Raw genomic sequence first — 23,831 nt, forward strand, 5'->3', positions numbered from 1 at the left:
CATTAACTAATTTTTAAACCCAAAAAGTAAAGAATAAATCTTACCACCAGTATATTTTAGAGCTATATGGAGATTGCTAATTTGGGATATTTGCAATTTTCGTAAATCTTTTCAGGTGAACTGAAAAGTTAAAAAGTTCTTTACTTAAATCTTGATTTTTACACTGGCTCGTTACTGTAACAACTCATGGAAGAGATGATTTGTCATTTGGCAATGTAGAAAACAAACAAAGCACAGGCATTTAGAGAACCTCAGGGCAGTTCTCACTGTTCTTAATCTAGTACCAGAAGGAGACAGCACTGATTCCTAGTAAGCTAACTACCATAATTCATTGTTTCTAAGAGGCCATCCATTATAAGGGGCACCCCGTTAAGTGCTGCTTCATTTAGGGGGGAAGAAAACTGCCAATAAAACTCTGATGACTTGCATCTCTGTTTCAGAGATGTTGAAAAAAAAAGTATACCTTAGAATTGATAAAATATAACCAACAGGTTTTGAAACTTTTTAAACACATTGGAAGTTAGAGGACTTGTTTTTTATTTTGGTTTTTAAGTTAATATCAGACTTTAGGTCCTATCAGAATATATCATGTTCAGTGAGAGTGGTTAGGCACTGAAGCTCTTTTCATTTGGTTCTATAAATAACCAGAAGAAAGCAAAGTAGTGAGCTCATTTTTAAGTTGCTGGAAGTCCCATAATTCAGAAAAGTGAACTTGTAATTCTAGTTTCAACCTAGTCCCTCTGTTTCTCTCAACTCCCATCAGACACACATCTTCCCTCTTTTCAGGCATTACCTATGCCTCTAACAAAATCTGTTCTCTATATAGTAATTATTTATAGCCTCTTGTGAATTCATTGCGAGAGTTAAATTGCCCAAGGATGTTTGCTTTCTAAGCCTTATCTCTAATTATCAGCTAAAAATCTTTATCTGCTTAAAGAACTTTCAGGCCTCAGCTGGCCATATGGAATAAGTTTTGTGGGAATGGCTAAGTGAGGGGGGGAAATGGAGGCAGCCTCCTCTTCTGCCTCTGAGGAAGGCTGGGGATAGATAATGGAGCACCTCATTTCCTTTCCCACTAAAGTGCCACTGCCTCTGTGCTGGTGGTAAGAAGGTAGACTTCCATCTGCTGCTGCCATACAGTCTGTATCTGAAAGGAAAACAAACTTAACTGGTAATGGCTGCTTTTCTGACTAATAGGATTGAATTTTTATCAGTGTTATCTCCTTCTTGATAGGGGCTATTGAATTTTAAGGAAACTCTGTGCTGGAAAGAATTTTTTTTTGTAGTTCCAATAGCTATTTTACCTGTTTTCCCAAGCTCAGTGTTCCATTTTGCATGACTTTGATAATCCAGATTCTGAGCCAGTGTTGCCCAAATTATTTTCAGGGTCTGACCGTGCAGCTCAGTAGTAGAGGGTTTGCCTAGCATGTGTGAAGCCTTAGTTTCTATCCATAGCAACAAACACACAAATCAGGCATGCTTACACAGATAGACTTTAGGCTAGTTTGGCTTTTGTTAAACTGCATGAGTTGTGAAGTAATTGAAGGTGAAAGCAGAAATTTGTCTTTTTATGTTTGTGATGTATCTATCAGTTGCAAATTTGCCATTTTAAAGAAAAAGTTGTATACTCCTTTTACATAGAAGATGCTCAGGAAAAATGTTTGATTAATCCTAAATTTATAATATCAGGCTCCTAATATAAAGGCCTGTAAACAAAGCTCTCCATTGCATCTAAAGAACTTTGTTAGCATCAGGTTTGATCTTTCTCAGCAAAAGATGTGCAATGACGTTATACATGCTTTCATGTTATATTAGCTTTGCAAATTATATAGAAAAATCCATCTTCATTACTACTTAAATTTAAACTAAATGTAAATTAAATGTTTATTATATAGCTCTGCATTCTTTATGGTAAAATGTTGAATTAGTATCTTTAATAATTTTCAGATTACATCCTGTAAATATGTCTCTGTGCACTTGAATGACTATGTCTTTTGGTCTTTGCAGCTCGGGGTGTGGTTTTCTCTAGGCTGTGCCTATTTGGCATTGGAAGACTATGGAGGCTCAGCAAAGGCATTCCAGCGTTGTGTGACCCTAGAACCTGATGTAAGTTTGTTCCCCTATCTTTTCTTTATTTCAGCTCCTTAATATTCTCTTAAGTTATCTGAATTGTACTGTATGATTCACAACAGTAATTTCTTTTGTGGTGGAAAAAAGTATACATTTCATAGAAGGTCACACCTCAAGATATAGGATTTATAAGTCTGGAAATAAGATTTTTTCTCATAAAAACTGTGGTTTCATTTTGAAAATAGTTTTATAAAACAAATTTTAGTTAAAAATGTGCATTGCTGAGTCCAGCCAAATGTCATGTCTGTTTTATCATTTGCTAACATATGCTGCCTATGTTAATTGCATTACTAGTAGGTTCTTTTATTGGGGAGTATTTTTCTATTTAACAGCTTTATAGAATTGATAATTTATGTATAATTGAGCAGATTTTCAGTACGTTCAGAATTGTGAATTTTGCAACATTTTTATTGCCCTTAAAAGAAACCTTGGTACCCATCAGCAGTCATTCCCCATTTCTCTCTAAACTCTTCCTGTCCCTCTCTAGCTCTAGGCAACCACTGATGTACATTCTTTCTATAGATTTGCCTATTTCAGACATTTCATGTAAATGAAGTCATACAATATTCGAGCTTCTATGATGGGCATTGTTCACTTACATTAATGTTTTTAAGCTTCATCCATGTTGCAGCATGTATTAGTACTTCATTCCTTTTTATTGACAAGTAATATTCTATGATGTAGATGTATCCCATTTATCCATTTATCAGTTGATTTGTTTCTACAATTTGGCTGTTATGATGACTACTACTATGATTAACATTCATTTACAAGTTTCTGGTGACACATGTTTCCATTTCTTTTGCGTATATACCTAATGGTAGAGTTGCTGGGTCATATGATAACTCTATATTCAAACTTTTGAGGAACTGCCAGACTGTTTTACAAAGTAGCATTTTATATTTTCACCAACAATGAATGAGGGTTCCAAGTTTTCAACATCTTGCCAGCATTTGTGTATTATCTGCGTGTTTTGACTATAGCCATTCTTGGGGTGGTATCTCATAGTTTCAATTTGCATTTCTTTGAGGGCTAATTATTTTGAACATCTTTCTATGTAATAATTGGCCATTCATGTATCATCTCTGGAGAAATGTCTGTTCACATCATCATCATTTGCCCATTTAAAAAATTCAGTTAGTTGTCTTTGTGTGTGTGTGTGTGTGTGTGTGTGTGTGTGTGTATGGTATTGGGGATTGAACCCAGGGCCTTGTATATGTGAGGCAAGCACTGTACCAACTGAGCTGTATCCTCAGCCCTGTTAAATTGTCTTTTTACTATAGAATTATGAGTTCTTTATATATGTTAATTTTAAGTTCTTTATGACTTAGAAGTATCTTCTCCTATTCTTCAAGTTGTATTTTCACTCTCTTGCTAGTATTCTTTGGAGCACAAAAGTTTTTAAGTTTTGACAGTATCTAACATTTTTGTTTGTTTCTCATACTTTTGTTCTCATGTCTTGAGGAATCCATCGCCAAATTCAAGGTCATAAAGATTTACTCCTACTTTTTCTTTTATAGTACTAGCCATTACATTTAGATCTAGAGACCCTTTTAAATTAATCTTGTGTGTATGGTGTAAGAAAAGGAGTCCAATTTCATTCTTTTACATGTGGATATTCAGTTGTCCCAGAATCATTTGTTAAAAAGACTATCTTTTCCCATTGAATGGTCTTGTCACTCTGGTCAAAAAAATCAACTGACTATAAATATAAGGATTTAATTATGGATCATAAATTATTTGATAATCATAAATTATTTGAAACTTTGTAGTAAGTTTTGAAAGTGGTAAGTGTGAATATTCCAACTTTTTCTTTTTCAAGATTGTTTTGACTATTCATTGCTCCTTAAATTTTCATATAGAATTTTTGTCAATTTATACAAAAAAATGCAGCTGGGATGTTGATAAGGATTGTATTGAATCTGAAGACTAGGACAGGGAATATTGCCATCTTAATAATACTAAGTCTTTCACCCACGAATATGGAATGTCTTTCTATTTACTTAGCTTTTCTTTAATTCCTTTCAATATTTTATAGTTTTCAGAGTATAAATTTTACATTTCTTTTGTTAAAGTATTCCTAAATATTTATTCTTTTTATGGTATTGTAAATGGAATTGTTTTCACAATTTTAGTTTTAAATCTAAAACTAAATTAATTTTTCTGTAGAAACATATGTATTTTGGTGGGATGGGTGGCAGGAATTGAACTCAGGGACACTCAACCACTGAGGCACATCCTATTTTGTGTTTTATTTAGAGACAGGGTGTCACTGAGTTGCTTAGCAGCTCTCTTTTGCCAAGGCTGGCTTTGAACTTGCGATCTTCCTGCCTCAGCCTCGCGAGCCACTGGGATTACAGGTGTGCGTCACCACGCAGCCAACCAACCAACCAACCAACCAGCCTTCTTTCTTTCTTCACTCCCTTCCCCTTCCCTTTTTCCTTACTCTTCCTTTTTTCCCTTACTCCCCCTCTTCCTTCTTTTTTTCTTTCTCTGAACGTAGGGCCTCATATGTGCTAGGCAAGCATTCTGTGACTGAGCTATACCCCCAGCTCTAGTCTTTATCATTTCATTTCTAAGTTTAGAGTGTTAATATCATATTTCACAAAAATTACTTTCTGTGAAAATTATGAACAAAAAGTAAAGTTTATGATGGTAGATCTTTGTTTAAGGTGTTAGAGAGAATTTACACTCCAGCTTTTTAATTATCACTTTTGGTCTTTTGGATGTGCATGGAAATTATTGCAGTTAGCCAGTCATCATAAGTGTTTAGATTATAAAGTAGTTTGTGTTTAAGGAAAAGGATGAAGACCACATTACTAATAGGCATTTACTTAATAGACTCTTGATTTTTGGAATCTAGCTTTCATCTCAAATGTAGACCAAATTATCTAAATATTTGTAATGGAATCCCAGTGCCACCTATTTTTTTTTTCATTTCATTCTTGAAGAGCAATATAGTTTTCTTTCTTTCTTTTTCTTTTTCTTTCTTTCTTTTTTTTAATATGAAGTCTCACTGTGTTGGCTAGGCTGGTTTTGAACTCCTAGAATCAAGGGATCCTCCTGCCTCAGTCTTCTGAGTGCTAGGATTACAAGTGTGTACATACTACTGTGTCTGATGTAAGTGCAATATAATTTGAAGACTGCATGACAAATCCTAAGTGAACATTTGGTTGGTTCTAAGAGATTCAGATTGTTGTTTTGTAATTTATGGCCCCTTTTGAGATGAAGAACCTTCTAGTCATTGCAAAAAGTTCCCTTGCGCTCTGTTGCCCCTCCCTCACTGTGAACTCTAACCCCTGTGTCCCTTAGCAATCACTAATTTATTCTTAATTTTTTTCTGCATTCCAAGATATAGATAGATGCCTATTCTATATTTTCATATAAATAGAGTGCTTCAGTTAGCTATTTCGCTGCTATGACTAAAGGACTCGACTAGAACAACTGTAGAGGAAGAAAGGTTTATTTAGGGCTCATGGTTTCAGAGGTCTTAATCCATAGAAGGCTAGCTCCATTCCTTGGGGCTTGAGGTGAGGCTAAACAAACATCATGGTGGAGTGTGTGGCAGAGGGAAGCAGGTCACGTGGTGATCAGGAAGCAGATCGAGATTGCTAGATACAAATATACACCCCAAAGCCACACCTCAATTCCCACCTCTCTAGCCACACCCTACCACTTCAATTACCACTCAGTCAATCCCTATCAGGGGATTAATTCAATTATTGGGTTAAGACTCTCACAACCCAATCATTTCTCCTCTGAGCCTTCTTACATTGTCTCACATGTGAGCCTTTGGAGGACACCTCACATCTAAACCATAACATTACAGTTATAGATAGTGGACTTTTTTTTTTTATTACTTTCACTTGACGTTTATTTCTGGGTTTTGCCTTATGTTGTTAGTTGTAATAGCATTTCATTTTTAAATTGCTGTATGGTATTGCATTATACAAGTATATACAATTTACTATATGCCTCATTCTGATGGATCCCTGGGGTATTTTTCTGTTTGGTTTTTCTTTTTTTTGTATTTATTTAGTGATGAGTCCCTAAATAAAATACAAAATAGGACTGGGGATGTGGCTCAGTGGTTGAGTGTCCCTGAGTTCAATCCCGGGTACCCAAAAAAACCAATATTCTGCATTACCTTGGATTTGTAATAAATTTGTATGTTATACAAATTATGTTATAAATTTTCTATTTTGTAAATATACATTTGAAAATAAAATCTTAAATTATACATCAGTGCTATAATAGTTACATCATTGGTTTATTATTTTTTGACTGTTTATACATTATTAAAGTTTGATTTCATTTTATACTTTTACTTTTAACCATCTTATTGATTTTTAATAGCACATATCTGACTAGGAAAATGTGTTATGTGTTTTGTTCCAGCAATTGTTTTACCAAGTGAAAATAGTCTATAGTTCTCTATTATTCTCTATCATTTCAGAATGCTGAGGCTTGGAACAATTTATCAACCTCCTACATCCGATTAAAGCAAAAGTAAGTATATCAGATAAATTTGAAGAACTTTGCTTCCAAAATAAGTGAGATTTTCTCCAATCACCATAAGAATCACCATGTCTTACAATTTATCTTTTTCCTTTCCACCCTCATATATTAGTTAGAATCAGTTAATAGACACCTTTGAATTCTAAATGTATAGTTTGCTTATTAAAAACATTTAACATGGAATAAAATAAGAAATAGCATCTGAAATCTTTCTAATTCTGAGGTCTTACATCCTAAATTTCATTACATAATGAAAGCAAGCATGCCTTTAGTTGGTTGACTTAATTGATAGTTAAAAAAAGTTTTTTTTATTAATTGCTTGCTTTATACTAGACATTTGTTGAAATACATAAATACATCTGAATGAACTAGTGTCTTCAGGAAATGTAAGTTTGAAAAATAAAATATCCCACGTTATTTTAAAAAGTGATTAGCAGTGTAAGCTATATTTGGTAAATATCAGATGAGAATCCAAAGAGGGCCATAATAATAATAGATGATATTTGTAGAACATTTGTTTTGTTTTAGACACTTATTTAGTCCTTTGAGAATCTCAGAAAAGAGAAGGTATGTGATCCTGGGTCAGAAATGCTTATATTGAACTCAAGCTAAATTTGAAAGATGGATACAGGGCACATAGGATAGCTTTTTAGGCAAGGAAATAATGTGACCAAATGTAGATGACAGAAATGAATGGATTATTTTAGGAGATAGTCCAGCTATAGAGTAATGCGGGACCTGCAGTGAAAGATAGGTCAGAAAGGTAGGTTTGGGTCAAATTGGTGTGCATTCTGATTGTTTGACTCACAAGTTTGAGACTATCCCACATGTAATGGGGAAGTAAGAGATTTTGGTGGGGGTAATTTCATGAAGAAAGCATTTTAGGAAGATTTATCTGGGGGAAGTTTGTGACACAGACTAGAGAGGAAACTGGAGGTTGGGAAGCCAGTTAGAAAACAGCTGTTGTAACAATCCAAGCATGAGATAACTAGAGTGGAAAAAGAAAGGGCAGATGCCAAACAGTTTATAAAGGGGACAGCCAACTGGGCTTATTGACTGACTACAAAAAGCAGAAGGAAGAAAAGGGATAAGAATTGTTGTTGCCAGAGTTTTAATAAGTTAATTTAAGGATGAATATATTTACATTTTTATTTGGCATTATTTTAAAACTTAATTTTTCTTTGTGGAATCACAAGATAGTTCTGAAGATACCATTAAACCATATTACTGAGATCATGAAATGCTTCCTCTACTCTTGTATGATAATCTACATAAAGCACTATTTGTTTTACCATTCTCTTCAGAAAATAATATTATGTTCTTGATTACAACTGATTGTGAAACCCACTAGAGACCCCTTTTTGGTCTAAAACATCGGATGGGGAAATCCCTGTCATAGTTGTAAAGTGATCTCAATTAGTTTTTCTAGTAACCCAGATAATTTTGTATCTAGTCAGGGTCTTGATATTTTTACCTTGTGTTCCAGCCCAATAATCTTAGGAATTCTGTAGAGATAGGTCCTGTAAATTGCTTTTCAACTTCTTTATAATTCTTGCCTTTCTATTACTCCTTTAATAAGTTTTTGTGTGAAAACTGGGTTGCAAGGTCAGAGGTAAATAATTTCTTTATTCTTGCTTCTTTACTGTTTTCTTTCCTTTACTGTTTCCATAGCTCCAGCCATGGCTAGGTTTTGTTTTGTGAAGTTGTTACTTCAGAGGTAAATTATATTTTTATTTTTAAAAATATTTTTAGGTGTAGATGTACACAATACCTTTATTTATTTTTATATGGTGCTGAGAATCAAACCCAGTGCCTCACACATGCTAAGCAAGTTCTCTGGCACTGAGCCATAACCCCAGCCCCAGAAGTAAATTATTACTGCTCCTCTCAAAACAAACATATTCTAAAGTTTAACATATTCTAAACATATGCTAGAAACTACATTTTTATCACAGGATTCTTCACTCGTGTTTTTTGCACTTTTTTGTCTAGTTTCCTGTATCAGTACCTTGGGAAAGTTTCATATTTTGTATATAACTTCTCGTAATGCAGTTTCAATATTGTAATGGATTTAATAAGTGAATCCTGATGTAAAGTTCCTTAAAAAGAAGGTATGCTTTCCAGGAAGAAAAAAATAATTCATTTAAAAAATGTTGAGGCCAGTAGCTTATGATTAGAGTAGGCAAAGACATAGAGGAAAAAGGATAATCTCAATAATTGTGGATTGCTGCTTATTGATTTCTTTCCAATAGGGTAATTTTATATCTACTCTCTGTAAATGAGAGAACTAAAGAGTCCTAATCCACTACTATTGAAGGCAATTACTATTATATATTTGATGGTGGTAGGGGTGGAATAGAGAAGGAAAAAAATGAAAGAAAAAACTCTTAGAAACAATTTATATTTGATTTTGAAGAAGTGTTTCTATTTTTTCTTAATTTCCTTTTGTTTTTACAGGAGGGGAACCTTTTATAGTTCTTTTAGTTAGGGTCAGTAAGTGGTTAATCTTTATATATCTAAAAATATTTGTGCATTTACTTTTGAGTGGCAAGTTGAGTTGGCTATAAAATTTTAGGCTGGCAGTTATTTTCATTCAGCACTTTAAAGGAAATATTCTATTTTTTTGTCTTGTAACTATAGACATATTTGCTAATATTTGGTTGTTTTTCCTTTGTTACTTTTATCTTTATGTTCTACTATTTCACAAAATATATACGTGTTGATTTATTTTTATTTGTAATGTTTAGTATGCAAAATATACTTTTGATCATAGAATTTAGGTCTTTGTTCAGTTTTGGAAAATGCTTAGCTATTATTTTTGGATATATAGCTTCATATAATTTCTGCATTCACTTCCTCTGGAATATCTATCAGATGTATATTTGAACCTTACCTCATTCTTTCCTCTGTTCATAGTTCTTTCATTTTTTAATCTGATTTTTTTGTGAAATCCTCATTATTATCTTGTAGTTGACCAGTTTTCTTTTGACAGTATGCAGTCTAATTTTGGTTACCTGATGAGTTTTGTTTTTTTGCTTTAAAGTTTCTTTTAATTGTAAAGTTTTCAGTTTTTTTTTCTTGTCTTGTTTCATTTGTACCTGTTTCACAATCTCCTGTTCCCTTTAAATATTTCTTTCAGTATTCTGAACAAACTTGTTTAAAAATTTGATTATTTTTTAAAATTAATTTTATCTTTAGCAAATTTGTGTCCTCTGGTTAATTTTGTTGGTTGTCTTTCCTAGTGTAGATTTCCCCTCCCCCAGCATTGGTTGGGAAATTTTGGTTTATAGATTCATGTAGAATGTGAGGAACTTTTTGGGTTTTTTGACTTCCTTACCTCTGCTGTCTTCCCTACTGCTTTGCTTCCTACTATTTGTCTTGCAGGTTTGCAGTTGTGCTTGCTTGACCACTCTAAGTCTGGAACTTGAGTGGGCCTTTTCCTGGATGACATTTGAGGCTGACATCCAGTTATAATATAATATCCTTATTACTAATAAATAGATTAGGGAAGGAGTAACTCTGTAGGTATGCTATATATAGACCAAAGGGCCTGTCGTTGAATTTCATAGGGAAGTTTGAGGTAGATTGGGCTCTCTGTTTATTAACATGAAACTTGAAGGTCTAACAGTTCACATTAACATTCTAAATACTTATCTTATGATTGATTTTAATAAAAAGTTCTTTTGTTCTCTTTAAAATTTTACTTTCAATAGAGTAAAAGCTTTTAGAACATTACAAGAAGCCCTCAAGTGTAACTATGAACACTGGCAAATCTGGGAAAACTACATCCTCACCAGCACTGATGTTGGGGAATTTTCAGAAGCCATTAAAGCTTATCACCGGCTTTTGGACTTACGAGACAAATATAAAGATGTTCAGGTAGGATATTCATATTGTGTTGTTTCAGTTGGTGTTTTATATTAATCTTGATTACATGATATAAATTGTTCCATTGGATACTGTATGTGTTTGTTGAATACATGTAATAAATAGAATTATTTTTTTCTTCATTCAGAATTCTTATTTTAAATAAGTATCTGTGCACTCATAAACTGAATATTACTGCGACTCAGTTATGATAATCTGACATGTGGTTTATATATATACTGTCAGTTTGCAGAAACCCAATAGAATGCTCTTTATATTATTTGCTACTTTGAGCAACTCAATGTATACTGTGATTTGTAGAGCTGGAGTAAATCCTATACTCAGTTGTTTAATCATTTCATAAGCATTTACTGCATACTTTCAGAGGTATAAACAGTATAGAACTGATAGATAAGCCTTTCTTTGCAACGTACAATTTTTTGGTGTAATGAAGTTACCCTTACAGAAAGGATGGGAGATTTGGCCACTGTGTTTGTTATCTAATAGAATTAAATAAAAAGACCTTTCAGGAAAAATGCAGTTGTGGATAATGTACAAAGATATGGTATGCAGGAGCTTATAGAATATGAAGCTAGAAAATGTAATGCTTTATATCTTAACACTTGTAGTAATCAACATATGCTATTTAGAATGATAAACTTCAGGGCTGGGGTAGAGTGCTTGCCTAGCACATGTAAGGCCCTGAGTTTGATCTACAGGTCACATGTACGCAAAGATGAATTTGAAATCTTGAAAAAGCAGAAATAACAACAAATACATGATAATACCTTAGTAGCCCTAGGACATGTTATTTGTACCCCAGTTGTTCTAAAATGTAACTTATCAGGTCCCTGCCCTAGAGCCCCAGCCTTTGACTTATATGCCTGGTCTTGGAAGCACAGCTGTATAATTGACCAAGTTATCTTTAGGCTCCAGTTCATGCAATCCATTTGAAAGATCTATGGCTTCTAATGAAACCGTATACCCACTTGGAGGAGCTATATTAACCCCTTCAAATACTTTTCTTTCTTTTCCTTGTACTTTCTAAATATTTCATATTGAGAGCATCCATTACAGAAAGAAGGCACTTGAATTTTACAGTGTGAAGGTGGCTTAAAAAGTGAAGAGTGGCGCAGCAGAGTTTTTAGCAAATGAGCTTGCACAGTGCCCCAGCATTCTAGCACTTGTCCTGTCTACATGGCTGCAGTTCTCCATGGAGACATTCATTCTTCTTCACACCTCACCCCATGGCACAGGGCGCTGATAGGGCCCAAAGCAAATGAGAGGACTGAGGATGCTATTTATCTTTTGTATACTTATGTGGTTTCTAAAAAAGATCTTTCTTTGGTAAGAATGCTTTCTGAATTCTGTCCTAAAAAAACAAGATAAACTTGAAGTTAATTCTGTTTTCTTTCACATATAAAAAATACAACACTTCTCATTTAGACAGTGCTGCTAACTGTCAGAGCACGAGAGGACCTTGGTGCTGCCCTCCAGGGCTGGACTAGGCTAGGCTAGCCTGCACACCTCATCAGGAGGACAATGTGCCGCTTCTTCCTTCTTGACATGAACAGACACAGGTCTCCATGCCATCAGTTTGCTCTTCTCTCCCATTGGTGTCTGTGCTGCTGCTTGGCTGTGTCAGCGCCTCCTTAACTGGCCTCATTGATCAGCTTCTGTCAGGTGCCTCCAGTTTCAAATCCCTCTGCTTGTCTTACTGATGTGAGTGGGATTTCCCCTCTTAATCTGTACTTTAGCCGACAGTAATCCTTCATATCTGCTAAGGATTAGTAACCATGGGCTCACCAGATTGGCGTTTTGGATCCTGAGAAAATCCCAGTCATCCATTCATGCTTGGCACCAATATAAGTTAGTTTTATGTAAAGAACCCAAATGGCTAGGTCTAGGCCCTCACCCCCAGAAGAGATAAACTTGTGTTTGTTCTGGTATGTAAGCATCAGAGGAAAGGGCTTTTCTGATTCTCTGCCACTTATTCTTTCCTGCTTTCCAAGGCACATAAAGCAGTCAAAGTGGGACATGATAAAGTAATAAAAACTAACATTTACCAAGAGCTCCCTGTGTGTCAGACACTATTCTAAGAGCTTGACTTATATTAGCTCATTTAATTCTCACCACAGCTGCATGGGATAGATTTGTACTGTCAAAAAGCTGTATTTGACTCTGGAATGTACATGCTCCCTGCCCCCATTAATTTCCATATTTTAAGGGAACTAATGATACCAGTCAGAAAAACCGTTCAGAGACTGTTTTGAGAGTTATAAAGTACCAAGATAATGCTTTGTAGTTGAATGCTCTATTAAGTACACTAAATCTTGCTAACTCGTATCTGAGAGTCTTATATATATTTGAAACAAAGGCATGGAAATATAAAACAATTGCTTTATTGAAGGTGATTTAGAATAAAATAGACACCTTCTGGATCATTCCAGTCCCTTGCAATTGCAATAGTTGAAAAGGAATTAGAGAATTTTATTTATATTTCCTTTTTCCTATCCCCTGCAGCTTAGGAATGTCATTCATTCTCAGGATGAAAAAATTTCTTACGAATGTTTAGGTAATACTTCTGTATTTGAATATCTGTAAACATAGGAGAAGTAATGTTTAGAATAATCTTATTGTTAGTCACAACAGTAGACACCAATGGAGACAATTCTGGCAAAATAACCTGAGAATAGTTAGTTGATTCTAAAACTTTCAGTTGTTGATTTGGCCTGTTGTATACCAAGTTCAATTCATTGTAATTATACCACTTGCTTAGAAATCTTTCAGCAACCCTACCTAAGAAAAAACAAACAGACCCAAAGTTCATGGAAATGTATTTTAGCATTTTTCAGAAGAGTGAAGCAAAACAAAACAAAGCACCAAACTTTCCCCAGCATGAATTGAGGTGCTTTTACTTTTACCTGAAATGGATTTTTCAGACATATATTGCTGATCATATTCATAGCTTCTCACCCCTTTAATCATAGGTAACTTTCAACTCTAGCAAAATATGTTCTGATTCCCATTTAATTTTTTCTAATCTTATTCCTGTCTTACTACAATAATTATTTTATATCACTCTAAACCTAAGTGAAAATTGAGTTGTTTTGTAGATAAAATTATTAGGGTTTTGTTTAAATTCATGACAAGGTAATATTTTAATTTCTTTTTCCTCCAATTCTTCCTTTGTTCCTTTGTTTCAGAATATGAAACAAACTTTCTTTTGTACATTACTATTTCATCTGAGCATGAATATTTTGATGAGCTTGAAATTAGTTTTTATCAAAGTTAAGTACTTTTGGAAACAATCAAGGGCAGCCTTTAGATTCTTGAGACTTCCCTCCTGCACAGGGACCTGGAGTTGTTCCTGTTCTGGGAAATGTTGCACATAAACAGAGCACTTAGAGAAGCATAACATGCTTATGTTAGATGTTATGTTATGTTAGATGTTAAATGTTATGTAAATTCACACTTGGATTTATTGGGGAAATGTTACTGAGAGCATAACCAGGGACTTACTCAGGTCAAACTCTCATCTTCAGCACCAAGCTAATAAAGACTGATAAAGTCACCAAGATAATGTTTTCAGGTATTCAAATAGGAGATAGCCATGGTGAGATAATTTGTCTGTTTATATTGTGTGCAAGCCCTGTCAGTGGCTCCCTGTAGGGTTTTTGGTGAATTTTTGTTTACTTGGTGCTAGGGATTGAACCACATTTAACCACTGAGCCAAAGTTGCTTAGGACCTCGCTAAGCTGCTGAGGCTGGTCTCAAACTTGAAATCCTCCTGTCTCAGCCTCCCAAGTCACTGGAATTATAGGCATGCACCCCTGAGTGTGGTTCAGTAGCTCCCTTTAGAAGCAATATAGAATTCTGCTGTCACTCTGCAGTTTCTGGTGGGTGTGGGTGGAATCACTCTATAGTGGTTAGGTCCTCATTGATAGAAAGTCAAAATGGCTAGTGATAGGTATATCCAGCTTTGTGGCATACTCTTCCAACTTGTCTCATACTCTGACAACTAGTCTCAGTGTGCAAGAGACAGTTGATAGATTGCCTGGAATATTTTTATCTCGGGTAAAAAAAAAAAAATTGTCCTTAATTTGACTCTATGTGTTTGGCAACAGTTGTCTTTCAAAAAATCTCTGATATTTTCACATTTGACACTACCTGACCCCATTCTATTTTAATTTGGTTCAAAATTCTTTTTATCTGTTTTTTTTCTATTTCTTTATAGATACTGATTATAATGATGTTAATTCTTTTTTATTGTAAGTTTATGAGAATATGTAAATTTACACCCATTTTAATACAGACACAGAGTAAATTAGCCTCAGATCATTCTGCGATTTTTCCTTCTCCAGTGTTTGTAATAAAGGAATACCATTTTTGTTTCTTCCATATCCTAATCTTTTTTAAAAAAATATTTATTTTTTAGCTATAGGTGGACGCAATATCTTTATTTTATTTTCATGTGGTGCTTAGGATCAAACCCAGTGCCTCTCGCATGCTAGATGAGCGCTTTACCTCTGAGCCATAACCCCAGCCCATAATCTTTTTTTTTTTTTTTTTAAGAGAAGGAACCTAGAGAAGGAGGGGAATACCTTCAATTTAGTTCTGATATTTCTTTTTCCTTTTTCTTTTTTATTTCTTATAGGTTCTTTTCAGTGAAAACAATAGGAGTCATTTTGACATAATGGTAAAAGCAGGAAATATAATTTGCTTTAATTCAATCCCAGTACTTTCCCTTTCCCTTCCCTCCTCCTTTCCCCGGTTCCATTCCCTCCACTCTGTGTGCTAATTTTGACTGAGAAGTAGGTTGGTAAAATCAGGAATGCTTTTGTATAATCATACCTTTAAAATATTCATATTCTAGATTATACATACTTTTAATTATCATAAAACTGATTTTCATAATCATGCATAATTAGCCCTTGTTCAGTTTTCCAGGAATATCCTGTACACATCCTTGTGTGTGTCCCTGCTTCTTTCTCAGTTTAAATGCTAATGTTGATTTGTTTAGTTTTTTCCTTTTTCTTTTCTTCTTGATAAGCTGGTAATCATTTTAGAAAAAATAATTTCAGTATTATATTCTTGACACCTAATTTGCTGTTTGTATATGGGAATTAACATACATTGAGTGCTTACTATTGTCTTGCCACTTACAGTGGATTATCTTTTATAGATCATAGTATTTGAGGTATATACAAAATATTCCTCAATTTACAGTTGATTAATGTGAGGCCCAGAGAGCTTATATAACTTGATCAGTCACATAGCTAGTAGGAACTGAAGATAGAAATCACATGTAAGCATGCCTGATATTTATCTTTGTGTCATACCTTAAGTTTGTGGGAAGATTTATGTTAAAACACATTTCTCCATCATATTAAAGTGCATGTGAATAGTACATAAAAGATTATATTAATTGTGGTATAACTTATGTCTAATAAAACACAACATATTTTTAATGTTAACTTGATGTTGCTTAACTATTATATATCCTTTTATATAACCATAATTTCTATTTTTATCACCACAGAAAATTTTCTTACGTCCTTTCCATTCAAATGAACCATGACTCCTTTCCCCATAGGCAGCTACTTTCTGATTTCTGACATCACAATTTCGTTTTTCTTTTTCTTGGATATCATATAAATAGAATTATACAATATATATTTTTACATATTGTTAGTGTTCCTTTGTGTGGATTTCTATTTGATATTTTCTCTGGAGGCAAGGCGGTATTGATGTTCAGTGGGACAGGTTGTCAGTCAAATTAAAGTGGAGCAATTGATGGCTGAGTATTACCTGAAAGGAAAGAGGGAAGGGAACAGATATATTTTATACAAATTATAGCTTTGGAAAATAAGTATTATTTTTATTTTACTGCTGAGGTATCTGAGGCTTAGCAAGGTGAACTAATAAGTCTGCTATCCTGCTATCTTATGCTTAACAAATAGTAACACCAAACCAAGACCTGTTTAACCAAAAGCCGTTTTCACTCTTAAGTTTGTTTCATTTGTTTGTTTAAGTGAGGTTTGGGGAAGCCAAGGGTTAGGGTTATCAGACCAGGAAACAGAGCAACTCACTTAGCTCCAAGTAGAGCAGAGAATTAGCCAAGCAGGGGAGATGGGAAATTGCTTCATTCCTGGCCTGGAGCCCTTCTGGAAGTTTTTGTAATAGGACCTAATGCAATCTTATTCCTTCCTGCTATGAGGACCTCCAGGATTCAAAGGGCTAACACTTTGTGCGTTAGGCCAACATTTTGATGAAACTTGGCTTAGGATGTTAAGGTTAGTGTTGGGGAAGGGGACACTTAGACTTTTCCCTTTGTGGAGATTTTCCAGCATTTATATTAGAATTGCATCACCCTCCCCCATGGGGGGCAGTTCTGGAGATCAAACACTTTCTATCTCTTTTTAGTTTTATTTTGAGATAGACTGTCACTGAGTTGTGGAGGCTGGCCTCAAACTTATGATCCTTCTGCCTCAGCCTCCTCAGCAGCTGAGATTGGCCACTCTTCTGTATGAGAAGCCTTTAATTCTCTTCAGGGGTCAGTGTTGGTTCCTCATAGTCATTCTCTGCTTGCTGTATTTCCTAAGCATAGTCTGTGATGGATGTAAGAAATAGATTTAGTCTAGGGAATGAAACAAAAGCTCTGTGTAAATGAATTATAAATGTGGGCAAGGGGTTTATAAGTCATTACATGGACTCCACTGATACAGCATTTCTAGGGTAGGATTTGAGAGAGTGCAAGGCTGTTTATATTGATTAAGAGGAATTTTTCACGTGTCATATTAAGGAATCCTTAATAAGATTACTAGCAGATTTCTCAACAGAAAACTTTGGTGGCCAGAAACACACACACACACACACGTCAACTGAGAACTCTGTATCTGATAAAACTTTCCTTCAAAAATGAGGGAGAAAATAGGACACTCCCAGATAAACAAAATCCAAGAGAGTTCATTAGAATTAATCCTGTCCTGCAAAAAAATGTTCAAGGGAGTCCTGTGCTTTGGGTAAAATGAAAGAACACTAGACAGTTACTCAAAGCCATATAAAGGAATATGGATCTCAATAAAGGTAAATACATGAATAATTACAAAAGCTAGTATTATTGCAGTAGTAGTTTGTAACTCTTTGTTTAAAGACTAACACATTTACAATATACTTACTAGTTTAAAAGTTAGTATTATTGTAACTTTAATTTGTAACTCCACAGTTTGTTTTCTACATAACTTAAAAAATTAATGCATTAAGAAATTTAGTTTATGTTTTAGGTCATGCAGTGTCTAAAGGCGTAATTTTGTGATGACTGATAGGGATGAGTATAGAGGGAGCAGAGGCTTTGTATGTTATTGAATTTTATAATAGACGTATGTAGAACACTCTACCCAACACCAATAGCAGACTTTTTTTTTTTTTTCAAGTGCATGTGGAGCATTTTCTTGGACAGACCATATGTTGAGCCTCAAATTATCTCAACAGATTTAGAAAGATAGACATCATACAAATTATCTTCTCTGACTACCCCAGGATGAAGTTAGAAATCAGTAACAGAAGTAAAACTAGAAATTAACAAAATTGTTATAAATTAAATAGTGCACTCTTAAATAATCAGTGGATTAAAGAAGATATTATAAAAGCAAATAGAACATACTTAGAGACAAATGAAGGAACACAACATACCAAAATGTAGGACATAGCAAAAGCATTGCTAAGGGGGGAGTGTAGACTTCTACATAATTATTAAAACAAAGGAAAGATTTCAAGTCAACAACATAACTTTACAACGTAAGAAACTAGAAAAAGAAGAACAGACTCAACTCAGAGCTAGCAGAAGAAAGGAAATAGTAAGGATTAGAGCAGAGATACATGAAATAGAGAATAGAAAAACAATAGAGAAAAATGTATGAAACTAAAAGTTGGTTCTTTGAAAAGATAACAAAATTGACAAACCTTTAGATAGATGAATTAAGTAAACAGAAGATTCAAATTACTGAAGACAAATGAAAACAGGGCCATTATCCATGATTGTACAGAAACAAAAAGGATTACAATAGTATTATGAGCAATTGTTTGCCAACGAAAAACCTGGATGAAATGGACAAATTCCTAGAAACGCAACCTACCAAGGCTAAATCACAAAGAAATAGGAAATTTGGGTAGATTTATAGCTAGTAAAGAGATTGAATCAATAATCAAAAATGTCTCAACAAAGAAAAGTCCTGGACCAGATGGCTTCATTGGTAAATTTTATCAAAATTTTCCCAAAAAAATGAGGAGAAAGGAGCACTTCCTAACTTGTTCTGTGAAACCAGCATTACTGATACCAGAACCAGACAAAGGCACTACAAGAAAGAAAATCACACATCAAAATCTCTTATGAACATTAATATAAAAATCCCCAACAAAATATTAGAAAATTGATATTAAAATAATAAAAGTATTATATGTCATAACTAGTTAGTTTTTTCTCATAATTTGGGGGTGGTTCAATTAATGTAATACACCATATTAACAGTCAATTAATGTAATACACCATATTAACAGAACAAAGGGGAAAAACCCATATTATCATCTTAATGCAGAAAAAGCATTTGACAAAATTCAGTATCCTTTCCTAATACAAATATCCAGTAGAATAGAAGGAAAATACCTCAACATAATAAAACCACCTGCGGAAAAACAACAGTGATCATCATCATACTCAATGGTTAAAGACTGAAAGCTTTTTATCTAAGATCAAGGATGCTTGCTTTCACTTTAATTCAACACCATATTGGGAGTTTTAGCTGGAGCAGTTGAATAAGAAAAGCAAACAAAAGGCATCCATATTGGAAAAGAAGAAATAAAATTATCTCTGTATATAATATGATCTTATATGCAGATAATTTAAAGATTCCAACAAAAGTGGTAGAACTAATAAAATTACTTCAACAAAGTAAACAGTCAACAACAAAAATCAGTGGTATTGGGGGCCAGGGTTGTAGCTCAGTGGCAGAGTGCTTGCCTTGCATGTGTGAGGCCCTGCATTTGATCCTCAGCACCATGTAAAAATAAACAAACAAAATAAAGGCATGCTGTCCATCTACAACTACAAAAATAAAAAATTAAAAAATCGGTGGTATTTCTACACATTAACAAAAACCAATCTAAAGAGGAAATTATAAAAGTAATTCCATTTATAATGGCATCATAAAGAACAAAATAAGTTAATTGAGGAAGTGAAAGATTTGTACAGTGAAAACGACAAGACATTGCTGAAAGAAATTGAAGTTGATTCAAGTAAATGGAAACGTAACCTGTTGATGGACTGAAGACTTAATATTGTTAAGATGTCAGTATTACCAAATTGATCTACAGATTTCAGTGCCATCTCTTTCAAAACCCCACTAAAGCTTAACAGTGTGGTACTTGCATATAGACATGTAGACTGATGGAATTGAGTAGAGAGCCCTGAAATAAGCCTTTGCATCTATGATCAAATGATTTTTGACAAGGGTTCCAGGACCATTCATCAGGGATAGGGCAGTCTTTTCAACAAATCGTTCTGAGAAATCTGAATATCCAAATGCAAAAAATGAAATTGGACCCTTAATAACATCATATACTAAAACTAAACTGGATCAAAGACCTAAATGTTAAGAGCTAAAAACTAAAACTCTTATAAGGAAACATAGGGCAAAAACTTTGAATTTGACAGTAGTTTCTTGGATCTGACACCAAAGGCCCAGGCAACAAAAGAAAAAACAGACAAATTGGACTTCTTGAAAATTAAAAACCTTTGTGTATCAAAAGATACTGTCAGCAGAACAAAAGGGCAACTTAAAGATTGGGAAAAATTCTTGCCAGTCATATATTTGATAAGAGATTAATATCCAGAATATATAGAAAATGCCTAAAATTCAACAACAACAAATCAAACAACCCAATTCACAAATAGGCAAAGGACTTGAATAGACATTTTTCCAAAGAAAATCAACAAGTGAGGGCTGGGATTGTGGCTCGGTGGCAAGCGCTTGCCTAGCATCTGTGAGGCCCTGGATTTGATTCTCAGTACTGCATATAAATAAACAAAATAAAGGTCCATTGACAACTAAAAAGTATTAAAAAAAAAAAAAAAGAAAGAAAATCAACAAGTGAACAATAAAATAAGCACATGAAAAGACTGTCACATGAAAAGACTAACCATTAGGAAAATGCAAATCAAAACTGCATTGAGATACCACATCACACCTATTAGGATGACTACCAAAGAAAGAGACAAACCAACAAAACCCCCAGAAAATAACAAGTGTTGGCAAGGATGTAGAGAACCCTTGTATGGTGTTAGTGAGAATGTAAAGAGGTACAGCCACTGTGAAAAACAGTATGGCTATTCCTCAAAATACTAAAAATAGAATTGTTGTATGGTTTAGCAGTTCCACTTCCAGGTATAAAGCCAATAGGTTTTAAATCAGGGTCTCAAATAGATGTTTGTACACCCTTGTTCATAGAAGCATTATTCACAGAAGCTAAAACATGAAAGCAACCTAGTGTTTATTGGTCTACTGGTGAATGAATAGAGAAGCAAAAGGTGGTATATGCATATAATGGTATATTCCGGCCTCAAACAGGAATGAGATTCTGACATGCTACAACATGGACGAACCTGAGGACATTATGCTAAGTAAATAAACTAGACACAAAAAGACAAGTACTGTTGAACACGATGGCGCACACCTGTAATCCCAGTGGCTCTGAAAGCTGAGGCAGGAGGATCATGAGTTCAAAGCCAACCTCAGCAATGGCAAGTTGCTAAACAACTCAGTGAGACCTTGTCTCTAAATAAAATACAAAATAGGGCTGAGGATTTGGCTCAGTGGTTGAATTCAATCTCTGGTACCCCCCACCAAAAAAAAAAAGGACAAATACTATATACGATTCCACTTATATTAGGCACCAAACTAGCAAAAATCAGAAACCCAGAAAGGAAAATGGTGGTTGGGACTGAGGAGAGAAGGAATAGAGTGATTGTTTAACAGGGCAGAGTTTCAGTTTTACAAGATGAAGAGTTATGCAGATGGATGGTGGTGATGACTGCATACATTATGAATGTAGTTAATACCCCTGTCCACTTAAAAATGGTTAAAATGGTAAATTATATGTTATGTGTATTTCGCTACAATAAAAAATTGGTAAAAGAAATCTCTGTAAAATCCAGGCCAAAAAAAAATATTTAGACTATTTTATGATACACCAAATGAACTCCAAATGGGCTAAATATATGCCAGTTTTTTTTAATCTCATAGAAAAATTAGGAATAGAAGTGGATACTTACCAAAGTTCTTGAACTCTGAAGCAGTAGAAGAAAACTGGAAGGAATTTTTATGACCGCATTAAAAAAATATGTGACAAAATATTTGTAACAAATAAGAAAGGCAGAAAGCTAATAATATCCTTATTATATAGAGTTAACATCTGCTTCAGGAATGAAATGGAATTGTATCGAGAATGTAGGAACAGATTCAAGTAGGTATGAGAATTTAGTACATGATAATGATGGCATTTTAAATCTGTGTGTAAAAATAGAACATTCAATATGTTTTAGAATAGTTGGCCCAAACGTTTGAGATGAAAAGCTAAAGCTCTGCCTTACTTCTTAAACCAAAATGAATTCAGATGGATAAAATATTTAAATTGGAGTTCCTTGAGAAGCAGAATTATGCTGTTGGTAAGAGCACAGACTCTCAGCTAGACAGTCTAGCCTGGGGGCTTGCATCTCATTTTTGTCCATCACTAACTGTGTGACCCTGAGTGACTGACTTAACCACTTGGTGCCTCAGTTTCATAAAATAGTGTCTGCTTCACAGAATTGTAGATAAGATTAAATGAGTTAATACAAGTGCTATTTAAATGTAGCTGCTTTTGTCATCATCATCACAGAAAAAGTGAAACCATAAAAACACTAAAAGGAAAGTATAATAAATATTTTTATCAGCTGTGGGGTAGAGGAAATATGTTTTATCAGGACACAAAAGCCATACTTCAATAATGGAGAGAATCGAGAGATTTGATATTTAAAACTTGTACACATGGAGAAATAATGACTTATGATAATGACCAGTGATTGAGATACTGGGGATCACCAGCCATAGAAAAGATAGGCTGTGACAGTGACATTTATTTTATTGTTTCCTGACCTGGAGCCAAAAGATGATTACTGTAAGTCGGCTGAGTGTCTTGGAAAGTCTTAGTTTCAATGTTTTTAATGTTTTCTTGGTCTTTTCACTTAAAACTGCTGTATAGGTTTCTGAGGGCTGCTGTAATAAATTGTCTCCCAATGACAAAAGTTTATTCTCTTCATTCAATTCTGAAGGCCAGAAATCCATATCAAAGTGTGGACTTCCCTATTTCTCTAAAGAAATAGAGTTCGGTATTCAGAAATACCTAGTTCAGTATGACCTCGTCTTAACGAATTATATCTGAGAGACCCTATTTTCAAATAAAGCCACATTCTGAGGTTCTGACTGGACACAAATTTGGGGGGACACTATTCACCCCACTACAACTTTCATGCTCCCTTTCAGGGAGAAAACAGCTGTAGACATGGCTTAGAGGAGAGTGTAGTTGAAAAGGCAGGGAAATGGATCCAGCACCTTCTAGGAGCTACATTGGCCGCAGAAGTGCTCCCAGGCAAGGCCACAGAGCCTCGACTAACCAGCTAAGGTCTTGCTTTTAGCAGACCATGTCAGAAGTTTAGACCTCTCAGAGTGACAAGAGCGATATTAAGAACAGGGAGGAAGCTGACAGAAAGCTAGTGGAGCTTTTCTAAGACATTCACTTATTCACATGCAGGAATCACTGGGAGACAAGACTGGAATCCCAGACCATGCTCGACGAATTAGGATATGAAGGGCCTGCTAGTAGGCTTTAGGGGATTGTGAAATTACCTGAAATACCATGAAAAAAATTTGTGTATACAGATCAGATAAAAAGTCAACTGGGCCTTTCCTTATATTTACCATGGATTAAAATTTGCTTCTGTAAATTGTTATAGTACAAATGAGGAAAATGTCACTGAATACATTTATCTCATGTGCTAACCTTTGAAAGTTATCAGTGTTTTCAAACTGCATATAATTAATTTAGCCACAAAAACCCCACTCTGGCCTGTGTCTCTGCTGCTTCTTGCCACAGTCTCCAGCCCCTCTCCTTGCATCCTCTTTGGAGACTTTACTGCCACCAATCTACTGCAAGTGCAGTAGTCAAGGTCTGTGTTGCCAGGGCCAGAGCACAGTTGTTGGTCCTCAGGTTACTCAGCCTGA

General features: G+C 34.6%; 1 protein-coding gene across 3 annotated transcripts in view; it reads left to right on the plus strand.

Moving 5' to 3' along the window:
* Positions 1-23,831, plus strand: part of Ttc27 (tetratricopeptide repeat domain 27) — a 168,012-nt gene that overhangs the window by 125,619 nt on the left and 18,562 nt on the right. For all 3 annotated transcript variants that reach the window (XM_046441613.1, XM_058578456.1, XM_058578455.1), the window contains 3 exons: positions 2,008-2,106; positions 6,587-6,639; positions 10,362-10,527. In XM_046441613.1, coding sequence (XP_046297569.1) covers positions 2,008-2,106; positions 6,587-6,639; positions 10,362-10,527 — 318 coding nt within the window. The remainder of the gene's footprint in view (positions 1-2,007; positions 2,107-6,586; positions 6,640-10,361; positions 10,528-23,831) is intronic.

The sequence above is a fragment of the Marmota monax genome, unplaced genomic scaffold (genome assembly GCF_021218885.2).
Source record: "Marmota monax isolate L192 unplaced genomic scaffold, Marmota_monax_Labrador192_F-V1.1 WCK01_AAM20220418_F8-fsc00010, whole genome shotgun sequence".
Classification (NCBI taxonomy): domain Eukaryota; kingdom Metazoa; phylum Chordata; class Mammalia; order Rodentia; family Sciuridae; genus Marmota; species Marmota monax.